Source organism: Amblyomma americanum, chromosome 1 (genome assembly GCF_052857255.1).
Source record: "Amblyomma americanum isolate KBUSLIRL-KWMA chromosome 1, ASM5285725v1, whole genome shotgun sequence".
Classification (NCBI taxonomy): Eukaryota; Metazoa; Arthropoda; class Arachnida; order Ixodida; family Ixodidae; genus Amblyomma; species Amblyomma americanum.
Window position 1 is genome coordinate 246,860,389 of NC_135497.1, and position 25,415 is coordinate 246,885,803.

Here is a 25,415-nt window from a genome sequence, read left to right on the forward strand (position 1 = left end):
GCGAAAGTGAGTTTATTTCTTTATCCTTCCGTAATACGCTATCTAATTAATTCCCACACTCATGGCATTCGTTCTGTCACCTTAACTCTCTGAGCGTGACCACCGCCATCTTGTTTTGGTCAACTACACTATGCGGGAAAGCCTACTTGCAGAATTTGCGTGAGGCTCCCGAAGGGGCGAGTCGAGGTGTCACTACAGGGCAAGCGATCCTGTAAAAATCCCGCCTATTGCATGGTGCACTGTAAATGCATGGTGCACTGTAAACCATGCACCTCTTAAATGGGCCTAATGGTAGGCTTGACAATGTTCGGAGGGCCCCTGTCACTAGGTAAAAAAAAATAACCTGGCCGCGTAGTTTTGGTTTCTGAGCTTGGCCACTCGCTTGCTGCAATGGCAACTGTCGGCCCGCGCATTCGCCAGTAGTCCAATCTCAGCACTGTGCCGCTTTCAGATGATTACTGACACATCGCTCGTCATTTCTTTTCCTTTTTTTAGAAACAGTCTCACCATTCCGACGTCAATGCGCGTTCCCATCTTGCTTACGTTCGTGATGTCTTCCAGCACGCCGAAACTCTGTGCTCGTCACGGGATTACAGGTGTTTGCACGATAGAGCCGCACATAAAACTATCGCATTTTCGGTATTTTTTTTTTCGGGGCCGCGGGTAATTTTATAAATCGTTTTTCAAGTAACCTGGGAATTTCTGTCGATTCATTGAACTCCGAATTAATGAGGTTTTACTAGCCATCTTGTTATTTTTGTTTCCTGTCTTGTCATGTTATGGATTGCATTTTGCCTGACCACATTACAGGTTGGATACTGTTATGCAGTTCAGTTAAGTAGCATACATTTTTGCGCACATCATGTTTTTTTTAATATGGTGCTCAGGCAGTCTAGTTTTGTTTATTTCAGTTTCAAAAGCCATACACTATTTTGAAAAAAATATGAGCAACAATTTTTGCTTGTTTATCTTTTCTGAATTTATTTTTTGTGCTGACCAGATATTCGATTCGATATTCGAAGCCATTTTTTCTTCATATTCGTATTCGATTCGTATTAGAAAATTTCGATATTCGCACACCCCTAATAATAAGCAAAGTTTTCTAACAAAATGATGAACCTATGCAGGCGATCTTTGGCATGCACGATCCGAGACATTTATTGCGAAGTACTGCTAGATGAGCATATTCACTGCAAACATGTAAAAAAAGTTCTAGGGCAGTGCTTGAAATATACCGTAAAAACCGGACTATAGGTCGGACTGGAATATAGGTCGACCCCCCCAACTAATCAATTCTAAAAATGAAAAAAATCTCTTCCGATGGAAAAAGTACCGAAAGACACCCTTACCTTGAAACAAATGCGACTTGACAGGTTGCACAATGGTGACAGTATTTATTTTCATTTAAATGCTGCTCGTATGTACTCCCGTTAAATTTTTTAACAGTATCGCGCGCCCATCGACCCGCTTGTTTGTTTCTGGCACACAGAGGTACGGCGCCGTAGAGCAAAGCCCTTCCTGTTCATGAATCGCCGTGCCAAGGATGGCGAGCCCTTGAATTGCGCCTTTGTGAGTCTAGAGGCACGCACGATCTCTACTGCTTTCACGTGGATGCATTCGGCAGTCGCAGGCAGCGATTTTGCACGCAGCGCGATCTTTCCTTCCAATTCTGGATATGCTGCAGTCCGCCCACGAAATGTTTTCTTCTGGTTGCTGCAAATTGTAATATGCAGCTTCTGCCTCCGCCAGTACTGAATGCTCTTTTCGGATAATCCAAATTCGCGCTGTCCCGCCGGATTGCCGTGAGCTTCCGCGTACTCAATTGCGTTTTTCTTGAAGGCGACGGTGAATTGCCGCCGGCTTCCGCTCATTTTGAAAGAAAATGTGAAAAAGCAGCCTCTAGCCAAAATAGCTTTGCAAATTTTTCCTTCCTCCATGCTTTGCAACTACGGAAACGCAAAATGCCGCACTGCTACTGATGGCGATAGTGATGGAGGGACGCTGCTGAGTTCAGCCGCTCATTGTTGCAAGACTTCCGTAGTTTTTTCGCCACAGACCGGTATATAAGACGGAGGTCAACTTTTCACCATGGTTTTCTGAAAAAAAGTTTGACCTATATTCCAATTTTTATGGTATGAGTAGTGTTGTTTTATACTTAATGTACAATGAACATTAATGTTTACAAGGTACAACGTATATAACATTATGTGTTAATTTATAGCATTGAATGTGACATATAATGTTATTGCAACTTGCATACAAATTTTACAACATTATTTTAGTGCTATGTACTTCGGTTACTTGACCTGACGGAACTTTATAGATATCTGTTCCTTTTTTTTTTCTCTTCATTAATATATTTATTTTGTGCATATCTCTTCTTTCTTTATTTAGCTTCATTATTTTCTTTGCTTTGTAAAGAAGCTCTAAAAATACTGAGAGCAAGACGAAGAGCAAAGCCATTGGGCTGAAAAAAGTACCGTATTTACTCGCGTAATCCTCGCACTTTTTTTTCCTGAAAATCAATGCGAAGTTTGGGGGTGCGATAATTATGCGGGGAAAATTTTCAAGCAAATGTTTTTGAGTGTTAAATGCAAAGATGAATGGGTGCAAGATCAGGATTGTCAGGTCCGCAATTGTAAATATAACGAAAACATTACTTTCAAGCGTAACTTACCTTCGTTATGAAAGTACAGGGTGAACGTAAGCTCAAGCTGCTAAAGCACTTTATTTGCCGTGCGCAACCTCCCCGTCACTACTCGCGTTGCGTACGTCCTGCAGGCAATTCCACTCTTCATCAGAGTCCGTGTCGACACTGGAATCGATGGTTTCTTCACCCCTCACCAGGTGGTCCTCGGTCGCATCCAGGGCGTTCGAAATTCCTGTTTTCTTGAAGCTTCTGGCCACCATGTTTACATCAATCATCCCCCATGCCTCTGATACCCAGCTGCACAGCAGCTCCACGGACGGTCTTTTGATCTTGCCACCCCGCGTCAGTGCATGTTCACCTTCGGCCATCCATTCTGCGTACAGCCTCTGGACGTTATCTTTAAATGGTTTGTTCAAAGATACGTCAAGAGGCTGTAGCATTGATGTGAGGCCGCCGGGTATAACAGCCAGGTCCGTGTGCAATTCCTTGAACTTCGCCCGAACCGACTCTTGAAGATGGCCCCGAAAGCTATCAGGCACGAGGAGCGACGGAAAAAGAAGCGCTCCCGGTCGCCGCCCCCACACAGTCTTCACCCAGTCCACCATAAGGTCCGCGGTCATCCACCCCTTTTCTTGGACGCGCATCCTCTCGGGAGGGTCTTCCGCTTGAAAATGACGTACGGTGGGAGCTTCCGCCCATCCGCCGTCACGCCTAGCATGACCGTGCATCTGTTTTTCGGCACCTGTAGTCCTGACGTGCACAGTCCTAGCGCCTGTCTGTTCGACTGTCCTGCTGCTGGGCAAATCGAAATTCAGCGGAGTTTGGTCCGCGTTCTCTATCTGGGAGAGCAAGAAGTTTTTCTCCTGCCGGATCCTGATAACGAATCGATGGAAGTCCACTATTTTCTCTTCATAGGCTGCGGGCAGGCGCTGGCACAGCGTCTGTTTGCCTCCTGAGCGAGAGTCCATTGCGCCGCATAAATTGTGTGGCCCACCCGTTACTAGCGCGGAAGTCTTGCACCGGGATGCCCTGCTTTCTTGCGATTACGAGCGCCTGGTTCCGTATCAAATCAATCGACACAGCACACCCATCCGCTCGTCGAGCCTTGATATATTCCAGTAAAGAGGATTCGACGGCAGGAAATTTCCCAGTCTTCGGTCCACGGAAGGCCCGGCGCGTCTTACCAGTCTTGAGTTCGTCGTGCTGCCGTCTCCAATACCGGACGCAAAACTCGTTGACGCCGAAGTGTCTGCTGGCGGCGCGGTTGCCATGTTCCAACGCATACTCAATCGCTTTTAGCTTAAAAGCAGCTGTGTAGCTTGCGTAGCGTCCCATGGCGAAGCGGCACAAAGAGCACGGTGCAACACGCAAACAAGGCAGACGAGGCCTACGAGACACCGGAGAGCTGGAGACACCTTTGCAAAATGGCGTAGCGGTGGTGAGTGGATGAGCGGTAGCGGCGGTGGCAGCGGATGATAGCAGAGTACCGCCGCCTAGTAGCACGCGCGCCCAACCATGCCAGTTAGTTGTGGCCGCAGTCAATACATGGCGATCGCTACGACAAGCAGACGGCTCGCGGCAGTAATTTTGGGGGTGCGGTGATTATGTGGGGAAAAAAAAATTTTCCAATTTTTGATAGCCAATGTGGGGGGTGCGAGCATTACGCGAGTGCGAGCATTATGCGAGTAAATACGGTATGTGCAGGATAACAGCTTGGCGGGTGGGCGCAGCATGCCTATCACACAATGGCACCCTCTCTTGGCTTATTGGGAACTTTAGCAAGGGAGCCTGGCATCAGCTGTAATAAAGTGAAAGCATTGATGTGATTCAGACTTTGTCAGAATTTTTTGGACTATATGAGAACTCTGTGAAAGATGTAAATATGTGAGTTGACAAACCTGCATGAGTGGTGACTCAGTGGTGGCTGCATGGTGGAGGCATGTTGTCTTATCACCAAAAGTACTTCTAGCACCGTGGTACTGTTTGGTATCCAACTGTGAGGAATTAATTTTAACATGTTGCTTTAAGAAATAAAAAGTGAAAAGAAATTGTTTAGAGACTTTTTTCTTGCATAGAATTTGCATGTGGTACTTATTGTATTCTGCTTGATATCTCGTTTGGGGATGGGACTTAATTGGTTGACTTGAAGATAACAAAAACATGGTAATGGCAAGGGAGCCTCGCATCAGCTGTAATTGAGTAAAAGTATTGGTGCCGTTCAGGCTGTGTCAGAATTTTTTGACAATACGAGAACTCTGTGGAAGCTGTAAATACATGAGCAGACAAACCTGCATGAGTGGTGACTGTATTTTTATATAGATGCAAGAATAAAACTGTTGGCTTCACATATTTAGTGGGCATTATCACTGCCTTGTTTACCTACGTCATTTGTTACACAAAAATGTATACCTCCACTGACTGAGTCCACTTTATTGCAAAAACATGCGGGTCTTTTATGCCTTTGCTATCAGTAACATCTTCAGAGCTTCTCTGTACAATGCATTCTCATCTTTATCACGGTCGTAATATGAGGTATTTAAATCTAGGCGTTTGTTGCTGGCTCTATGATATGTGTCACCTTCGTTCAGAGAGCAGGGCAGTGCAGCATTTTAAAACTTTTGCAGTAAAAGCAGTTCATGGGGAGAGCTAACACAGTTGTCATCACTTCTGCTGTATCTAACTTGGAATTGTTTTGCTTGCGGTTATTCTGTTAGTAGCAGCAGTTCTTCGACGTATAGGAGTGTAGTACTGATATGAATAGCAGCAACAGTCTTTCTTCAGTCAGTCATCCGTTGTGATGTTCGCTTTTTTTATTAGGTCACCCATTCGTGATCATCGATCAAGAGACCGCGATCGTGACAGGGAAAGGGACCGAGACCTGCGTGGTCTAGCCCAGTCCCCTGACCGCGACTATCGAGGGTCAGGCCAAGACCATGATGGCAGCAGCAGTTCGTCTTTAGCTCGCAAGCACCCCTTGTCACCTCCTCGGCGAGGCGGGGGAGGCTCTCCTCCGCGACGCAAGCCACGCATGATGCCCCGCTACGTGGTGGACATTCCTGCTGTCTCCCTTGACCAGTTGAGTAAACTTTCAGCCTTTTGTGAAATGGTTCATATCACAAGCACATATGATATCTAGAGTGTGGGACATGATGAACCTTGTGTGGGTATAGAATCTCTAATGTCATGCATGCAAAGTGATTCCTGTGCTGAAAAGCATGCGTGTACAGTGGTTCATTGTGCTTTTTCTCTTAGGGGGGACACGGGTCTTAGAGGTAAAAAAAATAGCCAAAAATTGATTTTTTGAAAATGCTATTTTTGAAATCTGTTGCCTATTCTTCACCAGTCTGCGAAGTTTCATGCATATAGGATCAGTAGTTTTCGCGCAGTACCAATTTATACCATCGATTTCGACTGCATCTGATCCGAAATTGGCATCAAAACGGCACTTTTTGCGCGACGCGCAGCTCCTATTCTATGCATGCTATCAGAGCCATCTTGGTCTCGTTTGAGAGAGCGACCTTTCCTCTTAATTTCCGGCCACCGATGTCTCCGTCTGCCCATTGGTTGCAGAAAAAAAAAAACGCCAAAATAAAGGTCCTACGTGCAACCTCATTCGTTACTCAAGGCACTTGACACGTGTGCTCTAGCGGATTGCCTGAATTCGTCTGCAAGACGCGCCGGCCGTTGTTGCCGCGGCAGACCAAGTGCCATTTTGTTGTGCGTTGACTCCGGTGCAGTACGCAATGAATCGCAGGTCAGTAAAATTTCATGCCGGGTGCCAGTTCGTGAAGAAGGTGAAGCGTTCGTTGAGCGATAACTTCAAACTGTTCACCGCCTCACCGCAGTGTGCCCAAGGAGAAGAGCTTCACGCGCCCAGCGACGGGGCCGCCGGCACTGCCGCGCTAGGCCTAACGGACCCGACACCCGAAAGCGTTACCAACAGCGGCCGCGTACGCCATGACACGATATTTTTACAGCCTTCTGAAGCAGAAGAACGCGAAAAAAAAGCAGCGGACTTGGTAGAGAACCTTTCAGCAATGGCAGCAACAGATCAGAAGAAGGAGCCTCTTGCTGACAGCGACGACGCCGCAGTTCAACTGCACGATGGTACTTCGTTCACGATTGTGTGTTTGGATTCAGTGAACGCTCTGCTCGAGTTCGCAAAGTGCAGATCCTGCTCTGGAGGTTTGAAAATATTGAGAGATGAACGTGAATATGGCCTTGCGGTCAAGCTGCACATTGTGTGCGAAGATTGCGGCGACACGTCGTCGACATGGAGTTTGCCGCGCGTCGAAGGTACGCAGAAAGTGAATCCTTTCACCGTGAACGTCCTCGCCACACGTGCGATGCTGGCCATTGGCAATCGCCAAATGGCATTAAATGATATTTTATCGGCAATGAATATCAGCTGTCGAGGTCTGCACACAAAAACGTGGCAGTCGCATCTGAAAGGCAAGCTGATGCCTGCTGCTAGTCGCGCGGCACGAAAACTGACCAGTAAATGCGCGCAGTCCGTTCGCGAACTTTACGCAGAACTGAATGTGAGTAATCCTGGCAACATCGCCGTTTCATACGACGGGTCGTGGATGACGCGCGGGCACACTTCCCACCTTGGCGTCGGGGCAGTAATTGAACTGTTTAGTGGCTTGGGGCTTGACTATGTCGTGCTGAGCAATTTCTGCGCCCTATGCGAGTCGGGCCGAAATGAGGATGGCCCCTCATATGAATCGTGGACAGCCACCCATGTGTGCCAAAAGAACACGACGAAAAAGGCAGGAGAGATGGAAGTGGAGGCTGCCCTGATCCTGTTCAAGCGGTCCCTCGAGCGCCACAACCTGCGGTACACTACTGTACTTTGCGACGGTGACAGCAGGACCTACCTTGCGTTGGAAGAAGAGAAGGTGTATGGTTATATACCCATAAACAAAGAGGACTGCGTTAACCATGTGGAGAAACGCATGGGTACTGCTTTGCGGAATGCAGTAGCGAAGAACAAAGGCTGTGGCTCCAAAAGCCTCAGTGGAAGGGGCAACATAACGGGAGATCTGATAAACAAAATGAGCTCCTATTGTGGGTGGGCTCTGAAGACCCACAAAGATGTAGATTCTATGCAGAGGGCGGTGATGGCCACATTTCATCACATCACATCCAATGATGCAAAAAGCAATCATACATTTCGCCCAACGGGGCCGAGCTCCTGGTGCAAGCAAAATGCGGCAAAGGCCAGGGGAGAGCCAGCACCAAAGCATCCCAGGAACCTGCCCCCCCCATGTTTGTGAGGCCCTGCTTCCCATATATCAATGCCTCTCGGACAAGTAGCTGCTGGAGCGATGCCTGTGTGGCAAAACGTAGAACAATAATGAAAGCCTACATTCTATGGTATGGGCACTTGCTCCAAAGCACTCCCATGCCTCACTGTTCGCGGTGGAGGCTGCTGTAGCTGAAGCCGTTCTCAAATTCAATGCTGGAAATGTGACAGCATCAAGAGCGATCCTCAGCGAGCTGGGCTTGAATCCAAGCAATGAAAGTAAAAAGCGCATGCTGGAGAAGGACCTGCGCAGAAGGAAGGCATCAGCACGCAAGCGTGCAGAGAACACGAACATGCAGCGGGCCCTAAGAAAGCGCCATGATGGTGGCAAAAGCCAATCAGATTATATGCCTGGTGCCTATTAGCCCTTTTTGAATGTAAATATGTAAATATTTATAGCTTTTCCTCATTAAATATTGTTCTGCTTGTTTTTTGCCATTTTCTCAAAACTGCGTTTTGTGTCAAGTTGGAAGTTTGCTCAAGGTGTATCTCAGCACTTCGAGCAGCTAGAGCTACAATTCTTTCTGCATTGTGCAGCTGGAAGCATAAGGCATGCAACGCTGGGAACAGATTTTTAATTTTTTCCTTCCAATTTTTTTATTTTCTTGTTTTTTTTCTCGCTCCAATGACCATGCTTCGGGCACCAAGTTCATTTGGCTGCTATATCTATATCATTAGCTTAATTTGAAAACTGCTTCTAGCGTTGCATTCCTCACACATTGTAGTATCTACCCACGTATTAAAATTAAATTTGTGATGGCCCATTTTTTTCTATTGTTTGATTAGACAATGGCATGATATATATTAATATCTCAGGAACTAATTGGCCTAGAAATAAACGAATTGCATATTTGAAATCAGCGGAAAAAACTGAATAAGTCTGTACAGTTTCATTAAATTTGGTCTGTAAATAAAAAAAGAAGCTCTAAGACCCATGTCCCCCCTAAAAGGGACTATGCAAAAAATTCAAAGATGCTTGTAAATGTTTTCTGTGTTTAGAAATGATGCTAATGAGCATTCACACCAAGCATAAGTCTTCGGAACTGAGCCGGCAATTTATTATAAATAAAAAAAACGTGTTTCTTTTAAAATTCGCGGGCCAATTGGTGTGCTCGTAGTGACCGATTTTGGAACTAAAATCGTGGAAGACGTCACTGTACCATGACGTCGCCAGGCCACCACACGCTGTCATTCGCTGGAGCCACGGCAGCCACGACGTCACGGGCACACTTCCGGTAGCAGTGAAAATCGTCTGCTCGTGCCTCCGCGCGACCCTCTCAGGCAAGCGCGGGCCAGGGCATTGCCTTCGCTCATATGGTTTCAATTTTCCTCTGCCGCCTCCTTCTGTCGGGAGTTCCAGAGCCACTCGCAGGGCTCTTCGTGGGCACGCGTAGGGCTCGATGCCCATCACGGCCTTAAGAGCGAGCAGTCGCACCTCGAGGTCCGGGTTTATTACTGCTAACTACAACAGACGACAAGCAAAGAAACCAGACGCGCGCCGCAATCCTGGAAGGCGAAGAGAGACCGGAGAGATGCCGCCGACGCTGCTGCTGGGGGGCTAGGAGCGACAACCGGAAGTTGCAAAGTGACCGTCATCTGATGACCTTTTTAAAGGCGGGGCCCAGTCCCAGACTTGTTTTCTTTATTTTTGTCTGGTGCCCCGCATGTACGAGTTAGGGGAGAGGAGGAGCGTAATTTTTAATCATCTATATCTTCGTTGTTATTGATGCTAGCTTAAAAATCCTTGCGTTGGGGTGACGAATGATGAAATGCCTATCTCTCGTCTGCTTTACGTAATCTCAATTAATTTATTGCATAGTCTCTTTAAGTTTGTGTGGTGTATTTGGGTGTGTTCTTTAGGGGGGAAGGGGGTCTTAAAAAAAATTGTTTATTAATGAAGTCAAATTAATGAAATCTCCAGGGAATGTATTTTTGCATGCCGATTCCAAGTATGTTTTTAATTTTATGTGAAGCAAGTCCTTGTGCTTTTCTGTATTGTGTTATCAGAGGTGCAACAGTTGCGCCAGTTTGATAGAATTCCGTATTTCTGTCGTATGGTGCACATGAAATAGAAAATACAGTTGAATTCCACTGCAACGATATTCACGGGACCCGCGAAAAATGTTGAAGCGGAAGCTGCATTGTCATGAAATTGGACCAGAACATTTACAGAGTGGACTGGATAGTTCATGGACAACATTTATTTTCCAAAAATCTGTCAGCTTTGGTCTTTCGTAGTTATGAAATCAGTTCCGTGGCGCAATTTTTATGGTGCTCTGAAAATTTTGGACAATAGTCGTATTCACTTAATGAACGCCCCCTCTAATATTTATTTTTCTGCATGAGTTATAGAAGTGCCCGTGCTTTCGTCCTGTGAGAATCCGTACTGAGGCCGCGCTGCCGGGAGGTATTTCGGCACGGACCTGGCACGCATGTGTTTGCATCGCTGTGCATTATATAGGGGTCACATGGACCTTGAAGTCGATGGATTCGACAACGTGCCAGAATTTTGGTTGCTCCGATTCATCGAAGACTTTTAACGATGCGCGGTACAAACCCACCGACAGAGTATCATTGTGTTGAGACTCCGCCTAGAACCACTATCAAGCTGCCATTTACTCAGCAGTACCTGTTCTAGGTCAGTGCCTACAGGTTCACCAGAAAGGAAATAAATGAAACGTTATCGCAATGCTCGCCTGTGGCGTAAAAGCAAGGCGAGTGCACCCTAAATGGCGTCAGGTTTCTTGCAATGACGTGCTGCCCACCGGAACTCCGAGCGACAGCGGATCTTTTGAGTGCTGCTTGCTCGGTGTTACTAGGCCTAACATACTCAGCATTAAAACCTCAAAAAAAGCGCTTGGGAACTTTACTGCTTATCATAAAATTTTAATTGTTTTTGTCGATATCCCTCTACATGATAACTTAAAACTGAAATACAGTAAATGCAAAACTGATTTTTGTTATGCCTTCCTTCATCAGCAAAGCAAGTGAAAATGCCGAAAGCCGCCTCGCACCAACAGTCTTGATTTGCAAGCGTGGAGTCAGAGCTGTCGGCAAAGCCATTGCAGGTGCTCGGGTGCTGCATCACATCTTTATGCACACTTGTCTACGCATTAATTCCGATTCCGCTGAGAGGGTCAGCTGCGCTACTGATAGTGCAGACTGACTTCGGCAGCTGCTTTTGGTGAAACCTGACAATGCACATGCAATTGTTCGTTGTGGGACAAATAATTGTATTGCCTTTGCATTGTATGGTTTGCTGACGGGTAATCAGAAATACTTTGTTGTGGCTGAAATTTCGCTGTAGCGGCATTTGTTGTAGTGGGGTTTGACTATACTCTATATAAGTGCCAGATGCCACTTAATAGATAGTGGTTACGCGCTGCTCAACTGCACAGGGGTGCCTACTTTGACTGGTGTGACGTCACTGCACTATGTGCTGAGTGTTGCCTTTTTCTGCGCAGGAGTGCGTGAAGTATAGAGTCCGATTAAGCGTTGTGCTGCTTAATGTGAGCTAATGTGCCGTTTATAAGCTGCAGCATTATCAGTTGAGTTAGCAATCAACTTTGCAGTTTCTGCATAGCCATTGTTTTGCACATGGAGGAAAAGGGGCAGTGCCACCCCTCCACCTCCCTGAGTAGGCATGCAGGAGGATATATTCTTTTTGTCAGTATTCTTTCCTGCTACCTAGAAGCCATCAATGTGTGCTACCGTGAACTTTGCCTCCCCCCTTCATCCTTTCGAAGGTCTTCGAATTAGCCGAGGCACAATATGTTTGCTTGAATAGGCCAATAAAATTTGTGCTACTAATTTTATAAGTACTCAAGAAATTCACCAAGTTATCTGGGATTTCAAATGAACTAACATTGAATTATTGAAGCTTTATTGTCATTATTTTGTGAGATTTCTAGGCCCTTGTACAGTGCAAGGTCAGTGCACGTTGAACTCCAGGCGCTATAAATTTTCCGGAGCCCTCCACTACAGCGTCCCTCATAGGCTGTGTTGCTTTTCGACATTAAACCTCATGAAACCAAAATCTAAAACCAGCTTTGTAGGGGTGCCAAACATTGTCCAACTTGAAGGGTGTATCTGGAGCCAAGTGTGCCTTTTTTCATCAATTAAGGGAGGACACCCCTCTTAGAACTATTTTTCTTATTTTTTGATAGATACTTACCAAGTTTATGTATTTCAATATGCTGATTTCAAGTATGTTTTTATTTTTTCTGTTAAACAAGCTGTTCTCAAAACATTGTGCAATCTTTGTTTGGAACATGCAGCAAGTTCTGCATACAGACAATCTAGAATTTCCATTGAGTGCAATAAGACAAAAATGGATGTTTTAGGCCCATTTGAACATAAGTTACAGCACATTAAACTTTACCAGGCAAAATTCTATATGGCAGCTCAGACGAAATGTATTGTTTTAAAATTATGCTGATTGGCAACTTATGCTGATTGGTCCGCGATGCGCTTCGCAGTCATTCACGACGCAGTTGGCAACGCGGCAACCACACTTCGACCTTTGCCCTGCTGAGGCTGCATCAATTCCAGCGTCTACTCGAACAGCGTTTTCTTTGTTTTTGCTCGGGAGCGGATCCGGTGACGGCACTGGCGATAGTCGTTGTTGACGGCGTGGGTCCGCGACGTGCTTTCATGGCGGTTCACGATGCGGTTGGCAGCGCTCCAACAGCACTTTGACCTTCGCCCTGCTGAGACAGCGTCAATTCCAGCGTCAATTCAAACAGCGTTTTCTTCATTCTTGCTTGAGAGTGGAGCCAGCGACGGCACTATAGATGCGTTGTTGTTGACTGCGCGGGTCCGCGACGCGCTTTCATGGCGGTTCACGATGCGGTTGGCAGTGCTCCAATTACACTTTGACCTTCGCCCTGCTGAGGCAGTGTCAGTTCCAGCGTCAATTCGAACAGCGTTTTCTTCGTTCTCGCTTGGGAGTGGAGCCAGCGACGGCACTATAGATGCGTTATTGTTGACGGCGTGGGTCCGCGACGCGCTTCACAGTCATTCACGGTGCGGTTGACAGCGCGCCATCCACACTTTGACCTTCGCTTTGCGGAGGCTGCGATAGTCCAGGTTCCTTGTGCCTTTTGCATTTGCTCCGTTTCCGGGTGCCGAACTGATGAAACGGGTGATACTTCGTCCACACGCGCCGCGCGGCAGACTCTCTCAAATAGGCTCTGCGCTTCTGGAGCAGACAAGCCTAACCCGAGGCCTACCCAATCACAGAGCGCCGTTTTGATCACATGGCTTTTCTAACCAATAGGGTTATTTTTTTTACCTTCACTAGCTACACTAGTGTAGCCAGTGTAGCATGGGTCCATTTTTTTTACCAGTGTAGAGAAGGTGTAGCTCCGCCCACCTACACGAACGTATTTCTTTTATGCGTAGTGTAGCACAATAACTACGCTTTCTACACTGCTTTCTTTGGAGGTGTAGGCTAGCAGACGAAAAAAAAAAAGGCGTGCGTTTCAAACGCGCAACGCCATTTTGCGGCTGCGAGCGGTTGCAGCGCAGCCTCGCAAGTCTGTGAAGTTCGTCCGCCTGGACGATGGCGGCGTTATGGCAGTGCACCCACGACACGGACAGTGGCAACCTTACCTTCTACGAAGATAAAAACTGCTTACACGTCTGAATGTGCGTATTTTAGTCTGCTGAACGCTATTTCGCGTTTAGGCAAGCCTTTGTTCCGTTGGTATCGGCGCTGAGCGACCCACGTGAAAAAAAATGTATTTTCTGTACATAGTCATCCACGTATCTGTGTATGTTAGTGCGAAGGTCCCTACGCTTACAGTATCATCTTTCACGCCTGTGTATTAATACGGCGGCGCCTCAAAGCGGTCGGCCAGGCCGCTGGCTCAGAACCGAGGAACAGCCATCGAAAGTCGCACCCCATATTCCGCAGAACGCTGGTTTCAACTCGTCTCGGAACACTGTTCTCCTAGTCACGACAGAAGCATGGATACTTTGTATTTTGCACGAGGAACCCGTCATCGACCCTTCATCTGATGATGAACTTACTATGCAAGAAATTTAGCGACAGGTGTGTGATACGCTCCATTCATCTGCAGAGTAGACGATACAAGTTTGTGTGCTGCGCTCCATTTGAGGGGAACGAAAATGTCCTTTGCATTTCTCTGCCGTAATAAATGCCATGTAAAAACGTTCTGCAGTATCTAATTCATTTTATGTAATAATAAATTACGATGACTCAAAAATTCAGTGGTTGTCGTCTGCTCCTGAGGACGACGGCGCTCGTATCACGCTATTGGCTGACACTCGTGCAGACAAGTGCAGCGCCTCACGTCATAGCTTTAGCCCCGCCCTCCACGCGCCTACACGAGTCTGGACGAAGTGTAGCTCAGTGTAGGTTAAAAAAATAACCCTAATGGCAATGCGGTGGGCACGTTTTCTTTGCGGTCATTTTATCCGCGAACGGAAGGAAGAATCCCAGCGTTGCTTACTGTTTTAAAAAAAAAACTGGAGGTGTGAGCTTTCGAACGAGACCAAAACGGCGTTGGGGGAGCGATGGCGAGGCATGATTTGACCTCAATTTAAAAGGCAACTAGTGCGCCTTCGGAAATTTAAATGGCTATTACTGAGCAAATACTGGCTATTTCTTTCTAAAAATTCGACGTCAGGCGCAAAATGACCTCGTGAATCCGAATATGATTAAATTGAAAAACCCATTTTTATCGCAAATTCTCGGCCCGAAAGAGCCGTGTGCCCTCTTAAGTGTCCCAAAACTCCGAGATTGCATGTAGGGACAAAAGTGTTGAGAAAGCTTATGCCAAAAAAAGCCTGATTGGGAATATAAAAAAAAAATACTCTTATTGCTCTACAGGTTTTTTGGAGTTGTGAAATTTGATAATGCAAAAAGAGTTGCTTTCCATCCCTGCTAAGAGTAGTCTTTCTGCAATAAATCCATGCAGTTTGTCAAAATGCTAAGATTGGTTTAGTGGTGTAGCCATTTGTCTTGCGCAAGTTTCATTAGAGCATAGGAACGTCATATTGACAGTCGGTCCTTTTTCTAAAAATGTCCCGCAGCACGTCTGAATGTTGTGTTTTAACTGAGGTGATGAGCTTTTCTCTTGCTGGCTGTATCAATTTCCTGTGCACTATTTGTTTGAAAATTTCATTGCAGTTTACTTTTTGGTGCATTTTGTTGCTCTCTCACCAATATAATGCATTTATTGGTTTATGCCTATTTCAGACCACTTTGTGTTGAACATGTAGTGAAGGTGCCATGCTTATACACTTGTGAAGAGGTAAAAAACATTGTCTATAAACTCAGTAGAAGAGTGAATTGGAGATCAACCACTTTGCTTGTGTTTGAGTGAAAATGTCTTGGTTTGGTAGGTCTGCTCAGAGGGATGACCAAGTTTGTACATATTGCGTGTCGTCAATGGCCGGATTTGGCTAGTGTGCCCAACATTTCTTTTTCATGTTTTCTCTTCCAGGCGCGAGCTCGGTGTAGTGGACCTGCGTAAGCGCTACCCGAACCTGTATATACCGTCGGACTTCTTTCATGCACACATCTGCTGGCAGGAGTGCTTTCCTCTGCATCGCCCCTTTGGCCTAAACTACCCTTGCGGCTTCCATGTCTTGCCAAAAGACACCTGCCCTCCACTGCCTTCGGTAGTGGGCTCTGTGCAGTCTGATTCTACGCTGCTACCAGCAGTATTGGACCCCCCAGACATCAATTTTTCCTTCAGTGCCAAGGTGAGTGGGCTCAGGATAACATGCCACCAAAGTCAAAGGTAGCTGTGGAGGCTGTTTCAGTGTTCTTCAAATTTGAGCCTGCTAAATTAAATTGCATTTATTCTTCATAAGGCACCAAAGCACACAATGCATAGTATACACAGTATACACAGACAAAAACTTAAAAGGGACCATGAAAATTTGTTTATCAAAAGTACGTCTTGTTACAAGTGCCCCTCAAGATGTGTGAGCATGCCAGGTGTGTGCAAATATGTTACATGAAAACAGTGAATGCAGTGACCTTACAACAAAAATATTATTGCAAATAGAGCATTTTTTGTCACTGTGCACGAAGTAAGCTAACAAGTGAGAGCATGACAAAGGTTCACTTTGTCCTGACCGGAAAAGTTGGTCTAACTTTTTTGGGAGGGGGGGGGGGGGGGGGGTACTGCCTCACTAAATCTTTTGCAAGTGTTCTGAATATTAGGTTATTGTTTGTACTTGAATCTCGTAAACTTCGTAACTTCTGTCAGTGTGGATTTAAAAAAGCATGCTCTACAATTGACCATCTTGTCAGCCACAGTCCGCGAAGCATTTATACACCAACAGCACTGTCTAGCAGTCTTTGATTTAGAGAAAGCCTATGACACTACATGGAGATATGGGAACCTACGTGACCTGGGAGACCTCAGCATTCGTGGCAGGATGCTGAAATGCTTGAGTGACTTTTTGTTCAGCTGTTCATTCGAGTATGTCTTGATGCCACCCTTTCGAAGAACTTTCCACAAGAAGACTGTGCACCTTAGAAGTGCATTTTAAGTACCACAGTCTTCGTAGTAAGAATGAACTCCGTAGTGAAAATAATTGCGAAGTTCATCGAGTATTCTTTCTACGTCGACGACCTCCGAATTGTGAGCACACTCTCTAGCATATTAACGTGTGAGAGACAAGTACAGCTTACAGTAAATAAGTTAGCGACATGGGCAGATTGAAATAATTTTCAAATTTTCCACACAAAAATTAGTGGCTGTTCTGTTCTGTAACTTCGTAACATCTGTCCGTGTGGATTTAAAAAAGCATGCGCTACCATTGACCATCTTGTCAGCCACAGTCCGAGAAGCATTTATACACCGACAACATTGTCTAGCAGTCTTCTTTGATTTAGAGAAAGCCTGTGACACTAGATGGAGATTTGGGAACCTACGTGACCTGGGAGACCTCAGCATTTGCGGCACGCTGCTGAAATGCCCGCGCGACTTCCTCACATTCCACATTCCACACACATTCCTTCCTCATATAAACACCCTCAAAAAAGAAAGCCTCCAAATCTTTGAACCTGCTCAAAGTTCTCGCACAGAATCACTGGTGGTCCGACAGGACATGCCTTTTACACAGTTATCGCTCCATTGTAAGTTCTTGCCTAGATATGGGTACATACAGTATGGGTTTGCAACACCATCATACCTAAAACGACTGGACCCACTCCATACTTTGGGTTTGCGTCTCGCAGCTGGTGCATACAGAAGCTCTACCATAAGTAGTCTCTATGTAGAAACAAATGAACCCACCGTTGAAGACTTGAGAAACATGCTTACATGCTCATATTTTATTTTAGAAACATGCTTACATGCAATTTTATTAACAGGCCTTCGGATGAACCGGACATTTCTTCCTGTTCCTTGAACTCCGAATGAATGAGGTTTAATAGTCATCATGTTATTTTTTGTTGCCAGTTTTGTCATTTTATGGATATTGTTTTGCATGACCTCATTATAGTTTGGATACTGTTATACTGTCTAATCAAGTAGTATACATTTCTGTGCACATCATGTTTTTTTATATGGTACTGAGGCAGTCTAATTTTGTTTATTTTAGTTGCAAAGACCATACACTATTTTGGGAAAAATAAGGGCAACAGCGTTTGCTTGCTCATCGTTTTCTAAAATTTTTTTGGTACTGAACAGATATTCAATATTCGAAGCCATTTTTTTCTTCATGTTCGCATTCGATTCGTATTCGAAAATTTCAATATTCGCACACCCTTACTGGATACTTTTCCCGATATTGCCTCAAGACACAATCCACTACCGCCATGGCACACCACTGTATGGGACTTCACATTAACACACTTTCATTAGCAAACACCACATGAACACATTCTACAAGAATACGTGGTTTTTAAAGAAAATTATTGAAGTTTGAAACCCTCTGGTCTGTTGTGCTTGGCGTATGATAACCATAGTTGCTTATGTACCATAAAACACAATACAAAAAGATTGGGCAACCTGACACATGACTATTGCCAGCTTGCTTAGAGCAGCACCTATATTGGCAAATGCATAACGAATGCAATCCTCTGTGTCTCTGAGAAGAGGCAGAGCATAACAGAGAAGGTAATGTCTGGAGGAGGACTAAATCCTTGGCGCTGCCGAGGATTGCACTTGCTGCTCTCGGTGCCGCTCTAATCAAGCCAGCATTTGTCACAGGTAGGGTTGGCAGGTCTTCTGTACCGTTGCACCCTGTCTCTCCTTCCCCTTCATTTTTTTTTCTTCCTCACCCACCTTGTCAGCACCCTGTGTATATCATCTCTTGTCTTTTTTTTATGCGCTGTTTTCTGCATAGTCATGAAAATTGAATAGATTATTATGCAGTATTGAGTGAATGCTTCAGTATTTGAGCATTTTATTCATTTTTTTTGTCCCCCTAATGGGCACATGGGCAAAATGGGTCACTTATTACCCGTGCTGCCATCTGTCAGCAAACCGAAATAGTGCTTTGAATGAGTCCTACTCACCTTAAACAGGGCACAGAGTGCCAGAAAACACACATGCTGGACTCCAGAAACAGAAACAGCAGTCAGCTTATGAAGTCGCCAAATTTTTGTTGGTTTGTTCTTTGTTTCAAACATTTTTTATTGCATATTATAAACAAAAGCGTAGCATAAGGACGGGACGAAGAAGGGCGAAGACAGGACGGTTGCCACCGCCCTTCTTCGTCCCTTCCTTATGCTACATTATTATTTATAATATGTCTGACCAACTGGCCCCTCAGTATACTCTTGTTAAATTGTGTATTGCCCCAGGATGCAGGATATATGCACGGTAAATAATTTATGCTGAGTGATTTCAGTTTCAATATCTGAGTGCTGGGTGTGCGCGGCTGCGGCGGCCGGGTTTGAACCTGGGAACTCCGGCTCAGTAGCAGAGTGCCCTAACCTCCACGGTGGATCAGTGGTTAGGGCGCTCGGCTACTGAGCCGGAGTTCACGGGTTTGAACCTGGCCGCAGCGGCCGCGTTTCGATAGGGGCAAAACACATATATATTTGCCAATCAGCCCATCGACCACCGAGTTGTTGACTCAGTGCCTGGTCGATGTCGCGTGTCGCTGTTCATAGTACATCACACTACTATGCTGTGCTATCACTAATATTCGCAGATATCTTTCCCAAGGTTATGCGTCGCGAACTATTGCAACAGCGATGGCTCTCGATCGTGAGAAAAAGCATTTAAGGACTCTTTGGAGCTGAACGAAAATATATTTTATGCATTTGTTGCGTCGAGTACTTCGCCGTGGGTGACCTTACGTAAAGAGGAAGCCCATAAGAAGCTTTTAACAGCCTAAAAATTTGCTTTCTCAACCCATTTAAGGGGATATTGTAGCTAACCATGATTTTATCTGCTTCTACAAATGTAACCAAAACTGTCTATTATACTCAAACAGCGTTGTGCATGCATGCCTCGCAGAGTGTAACAATTGGTTTCAATGTGCTTTTCCTTTGATTAACAAAGAGCAGTGCGCAAATAAGTACTAAGGCTGCAACTGCCTCTTCTTTTCGTGCTCATTGGAAGCTTTTTTTATTCTTGAATTCCTTCTGTGACTCGTGGTAGCTGCTAGATGCTGAAATGATGATGAGATTTTTGTGTGCTTCCACAATTCTTTTGTATTTGTCTCTTCCAGCTAATTGATGTGCACTGAAAATGGTGTTCCTCCATATGATTAGCATATGATACGGCTGAGCACTGTTGCATTGCCCAAATTTTAAAGTTGGTAGTAATGTATTAACAGTTAAGAAAAATATGCATTGTTTTTCTAACAGGTGATGCTGCTTTCGAGCCCATCACTGGAAGAGCTGTATCAACAGACCTGTGCCTTGGCCGAGGACGAGTCCCGCTCAGGGGCTGCTTTGCACCCAGCCCGTGTGCTGTCTTTTCTGGTGGGGCTCAAGGGCAAGAGCGAGACAGTGGCCATTGGGGGACCCTGGTCACCATCTCTTGATGGACCAAACCCTGACTCGGACCCCCAGACCCTGATTCGAACCGCTGTACGCACCTGCCGTGCTTTGACTGGCATTGACCTGTCGGCCTGCACCCAGTGGTCAGTGCTCCTCTCATTTCCTGCTTGCTCGACCTGCTTGTATACTGCCCTCCTGTGCAGCTGATAGCTCTACCACAGTCTGCTTTGCTTTTACTTGTTATGCATATTACCTGTTACTCACCTGCATATTACAAGCACAGTTGTCAGCTGAATTTTAAAATCCCGAAATTTTGTTTGGGCTTCCAGTTATGGGATAGCCCGGCCTAACGAGGTTAACACTTACCTTGTGGAGTTTGTATTTAGCAGGGACTGAAATTTTAGAAGCTTCTGTACCATTTTCCAACCTTTCAGACTTGGCTTGCACCCACCAGAGTGTTGCTAGAAACTGGGTCATCACCATTTTTATTTTTACTTGGGGCATGAATTTAACATGTTGTACTGGAAGGTTGATTGAGGCAAAACAACCAATAGCCGTGGTGTGAATGCCCATACTGCACAAAAGTTGGGAGCAGAAGCTGTAATCAGATTCTGTGTCGTAGGCGTAAGGTGGATGTTGTGTGGGGTCCAGAAACTGCTAAAAATGTTGGCAGTGCTATGTACTGGCACAGTTATACCTTCTTTTTATTTTTGAATATTAATGTTTTCTGGTATTACTAGCGTTGAAGTTGTCTGCAAACACTTTGAATTTTCCACCATTCTTCCTAGTTGATGACAGGTTGCATGAGCAGCTTCTGTACCATGGGGTTTACTCTCAATGGTCAGTCATCTTTCTTATGACAGCTGGACAGGCTGGCTGTGCGCAGCAGAGGTCTGTCAGTGACCTCTGTTGTTATATCTGACAAATGGGTTATGAGCCATGTTTAGCGCTGAATGTGGTTTTGTTTCACCAGACAGTGGCTCTAAATGAGTGGTTTATATCCATTAATTATTGCATTAATGCATGTGTTTGCAGTTCTCTTTAGCAGTTGCACCTATACAAGAACCGTAGGTGGTATATGGGTTCATTTAGCGCAAGACATGGAAGTTCTTCTGGCCTCCTGGCAAGTGATGTATTATTCGTCTCATAGGTCAACTCTAGGTTGATGAAAAATTCCGGTGAATAGGGACACCTTGGTGGAAACTTGAGCATGATTGTTGTGCACTCATGGTAATCTTCTAGACTAGTGCTAGACTGTAAGAGGTAGACAAATGTCTATAGATCTGGGTGGCAAAAATTGCTTCGTGTGCTACCATTGCAAGGTCAGTGTTCTGCCAGTGTTGACAGTTCTGGTCAGCTGTGGTTGGGATGGCCAGAAAACTTTATATAAAACCTCTTTGATACGTTCCTGGTTCATACAGTTTCCTGGTTCATATGCTCAAAATTGCCAGCATTAAAAATGTCCCATGGAGTTTTTTCCCGGTTAATAATGTTCCTGGATAACACGATTCTCAGGCTACTACGTCTCAAATTTCGACAAATTCTGGTCTTATAATCCAAGATGCAAGTAATATATAATATACTATATTTACCCGAATGTAACGCAACTCTGATCGTAACGCAAGGGTTGACTTTGTGGGCGCGAAACGGGGAAAAAAAAAACACAATTGTAATGCGAGGGTTGACTTCGTGGGCATGTAAAGGAAAAAAACGAAACAGGAATGTAACGTGAGGAATAATGCCGCAGTGTACGCAAAGATGAGTAGAAGTTTATGAACTACGAACAAAAGTACCTCACTAAATGGCTTTCACGTACCCTTTCCGTTTCAAGTGAGCCACATGCAAAATAACACCGATGCGAAGATAAGTACCGCACCAACCATGTGCTTTAGACGCGTCGCCATAATAACAAAACTTCTCCAGTCGCCAAACTCAGCAGCAAATCATGCCTCCTGAACGTCTGTGGCCGTTCACGGCAACATTTCAACAATTTGTCGTCTTGCGTGGAGCCGTCGGAAAATTGTGTGAGTTCGATTTTGTGGAAAACTGCGTCAGATAGCGATACTGAGGTAAGTAGCAAGAGTGTCCCTTTGCGTGCAGTAGTAACAGTAAGCTTTCCATGCACCTGAAGCGAATTACTGCTATTAGCGTGTGGTTCACTTTCTTCAGGTCACTCTCTTAGAGTACTTCATACATGAGAATAATTACAGTAGCATTACCTTCGCTCTTGTAGTGAAAGCTACACTGGGCTGGTCAGCAGCGCATTTCAGGCGGTCCGCGCTAGTCACAATTGTGCAGGTGCTGTAACCGTGGCAACCAGCTGCGCGGAGTCGCAGGTGTTCGCCGCGCGCTGTCACATCGCCGTTCTCTGCGCAGCACCGCGCGTGACGTCATCACTTAGCTATGCGCCTCACTGTGCTGCGCTATGCGCTATGCGGCTGTACTGCGGCAGAGGATATAAGCCGCGGAGCGTCCGCTCGCCTTGGGAGAAGGTGCAATGGAAGATGAAGACGTAGCTGGTGGAAAGTGAAGACGCTTGGTGAGACGTTCTTCACGTACCTCGGGCATCTCCAACACGTGCTTAGCTCTCCATGCTTCATTCTTATGTAGACTGGCAGCCTCACACCAGGCAATGACTTCGAGGTCGGTAGAAGCAGCTTCCCATAGGCTCTGAAGATGCTGCTTGCTATACACACGGCCACCAGCCGAGTCCTGTTCTTCCATTGCGCCTTCTCCCAAGGCGAGTGGCTGAGGCACAGCCGCTAAGAGCGTAGTGCATGCGCCCTTCCTTTCCTCAAAATCATCGGCGTCTAGAACGTTGGCAATGACAATGCCAATGAACACAATGAACGCTGACAGCTTTCTCTTTGTATATCCTGGATTAGCTGATCTAATCCACATTCATTTTTTCAACTCGAGAAATTTGTCAGTGTCTGAGGCTTGAACCCTGGACCACCTCTACCAACTGAAGTAACCTGGGTGATTTAGAAGATAGTAGGTTGAGATTGAATTGATCAACAGCTGGAAGCAGGATTCAGTGTGCAAAATTTTCTTTTTATTGCAAAGGTTCAAGAAAGCTCTACACTGAAAGCTTTCTTTTTTTGCGGTCATACAGCTGCATTCAGGTGAACATTATTGTGGCTTTTCCCTCATATTAAACTCGCTCCACTTGAGCGATTCGGAAGGAGTAGTCCATCATTTTCCACTTTGAGTTGATGTCTGCCTCGACCTACCAACTGCTAGCTGTCCTGGTTTATTTATTTGTAGCTAGTATATGGCCATTCAAAGGAGGATGCTCTGGTATAATGTTTTCTTAGTAGTACGTAGGCGGTATTTTTGCTAGGTTCCAGTAGTGCATCTTGTAGTGTCTTGACACATGGTCTGTATTTGCTGCTGGGCCTGTCCCATTCTTGCATTTTTATACATGTGCTTACGAATGTCATGCTATGGGTGTAGCGTGCGCATAGCCCACCTTCTCCAGCTTCTGTGCAGGCTGTCCTGCTGCCCATCTTGTCCACCTTTGGTGCCCACCCTCTTATATTTTTCTTCCTCCTGTCTTTTTACATTCCACATGCTTTGTTCATCACATTTGTTTCAATCAAGATGAAATTGACCTGATGACCGTGAGAAGATGGCATGGGAATGCATATGCTGACTTCCGGCTCTCTCATCTGCCACGCTTATCACAGTGTGGTTTGTGAGGCAAGATTTGTGTACCACTCTGACCTGACCTTCACAGATGTTTGTCTTGCCTAACTGAAAAGGGAGAAGGAAATGGGGTTACACTCAGTACTGCTGCTCCGTGCAGGCTTGCGGAGTTTCACCTCTCCACCTTACAAGTGTACTTCATGGCCAGTGTACCCTGAGTAATTTAGCCTTTGGGTTGAGGTTTAATTCAAATCTTGCCATCTTGTTGTTATGAGCACTTACAGTAATTTTTTTTTTACTGTTTAGTCATGATCATTCAGTACAAAATTGAAGTTTGTTGGGAGAATTGACTGTTCATAGCTGCTAAACAGCACAGAATCTGTATGGGACACTGGGAAGCACACAGCAACATGAGCGCTCATGTTGCTTTGTGCTCTGTCTTGTCATGTTGCTGTGCGCTCTCTCTTGTCCCGTGCTAGTTTTCCCTAGTGCAGAAAAATAAAGTGCAGCATCGTTATCATTTATTAAGGGGGGACACGGCTCTTTCGAGCCGAAAATTCTCGAAAAAAATCGAATTTTTAGAAATAGCCAGTATTTGCTTAGTAATAGCCATTTAAATTTCCGAAGGCGCACGATTTGCCTTTTAAATTGAGGTCAAATCATGCCTCGCCGTCGCTCGGTCCCTACGCGCTCCCCCGATGCCGTTTTGGTCTCGTTCGAAAGCTCGCGCCTCCGGCTTTTTTTTTTTTTAAATCGGTAAACAACACTGGGATTTTTCCATTCGCAGACAAAATGTCCGCAAAGTAAACGTGCGCGCCGCGTTGTCATTGGTTAGAAAGCCACATGATCAAAATGGTGCTCCGTGATTGGGTAGGCCTCGGGTTAGGCTTTTCTGCTCCAGAAGCGTGGCGCCATTTTGAGAGAGTCTGCCATGCGGCGCGTGTGGATGAAGTATCACTCGTTTCATCGGTTCGGCGCCCGGAAACGGAGAAAACGCAAAGGCACAAGGAGCCTGGACTATCGCAGCCTCCGCAGAGCGAAGGTCAAAGTGCGGATGACGCGCTGCCAACCGCACCGTGAACGACCGTGAAGCGTGTTGCGGACCCGCGCAGTCAACGACGAGGCATCGCTAGTGCTGTTACCGGCTCCACTCCTGAGCAAAAATGAAGAAAACGCTGTTCGAGTCGAAGCTGTGGTTGCCAACCGCGTCGTGAACAACCCCGAAGCGCGTCACGGACCCCCGCCGTGGACGACCGCACACCTCCGGTCCCGTCGCCGGCTCTGCTCCCGGGCTAAAACGATGTGCAGCTGTAGTTACGCCAGCCGCGTATGCATTGATGCTGGAATTATGACCAATAGCGATGTGGTCGAAACTAGTGCCCGTGAACGAGTGATACTTCGTTTTGAATTGACGGTAGCGACAACGCGAAAGACGAGCATTTTGTTGCATCTGTTTCTGAGGCTTTACCAAGAAGCAAAAGTTATCTGTGGGCATCATTAAGATGGCAAAAAGGCGGCAGAGAGATTATATGCATCCTGATTATGCCCCTGGTGCATTCCTATGAGTTTGAAGTTGTTCCTCTCGCATAAAGATGGTTGAAAACTTTTTTTGTCGTTTTCTCAAAACACCAATTTTGACACATATGCAATAGTGCAGGGATGATATCTCTGGTTCTAGGTGGACTAGATTCATAATTCTTTTTTTGTTGGAAAGATGAACTCACAGAGAGTGAAATAAGACTAAATCAAGACCAGTTGCCAATCAGCATAATTTTAAAACAGTACAGTTCGTCTGAGCCGCCATATTGAATTTTCCCTGTTAAAGTTTAATGTGCTGTAACTTCTGTTCAAATGGGCCTAAAACA

At 45.7% G+C, this 25,415-nt stretch overlaps 1 protein-coding gene across 2 annotated transcripts in view; it reads left to right on the top strand.

Annotated features, from left to right (window-relative positions):
* Nucleotides 1-25,415, top strand: part of LOC144114887 (cell division cycle and apoptosis regulator protein 1-like) — a 145,576-nt gene that overhangs the window by 50,565 nt on the left and 69,596 nt on the right. For both annotated transcript variants that reach the window (XM_077648894.1, XM_077648895.1), the window contains 3 exons: nt 5,468-5,725; nt 15,431-15,692; nt 19,768-20,045. In XM_077648894.1, the coding sequence (XP_077505020.1) occupies nt 5,468-5,725; nt 15,431-15,692; nt 19,768-20,045 (798 nt within the window). The remainder of the gene's footprint in view (nt 1-5,467; nt 5,726-15,430; nt 15,693-19,767; nt 20,046-25,415) is intronic.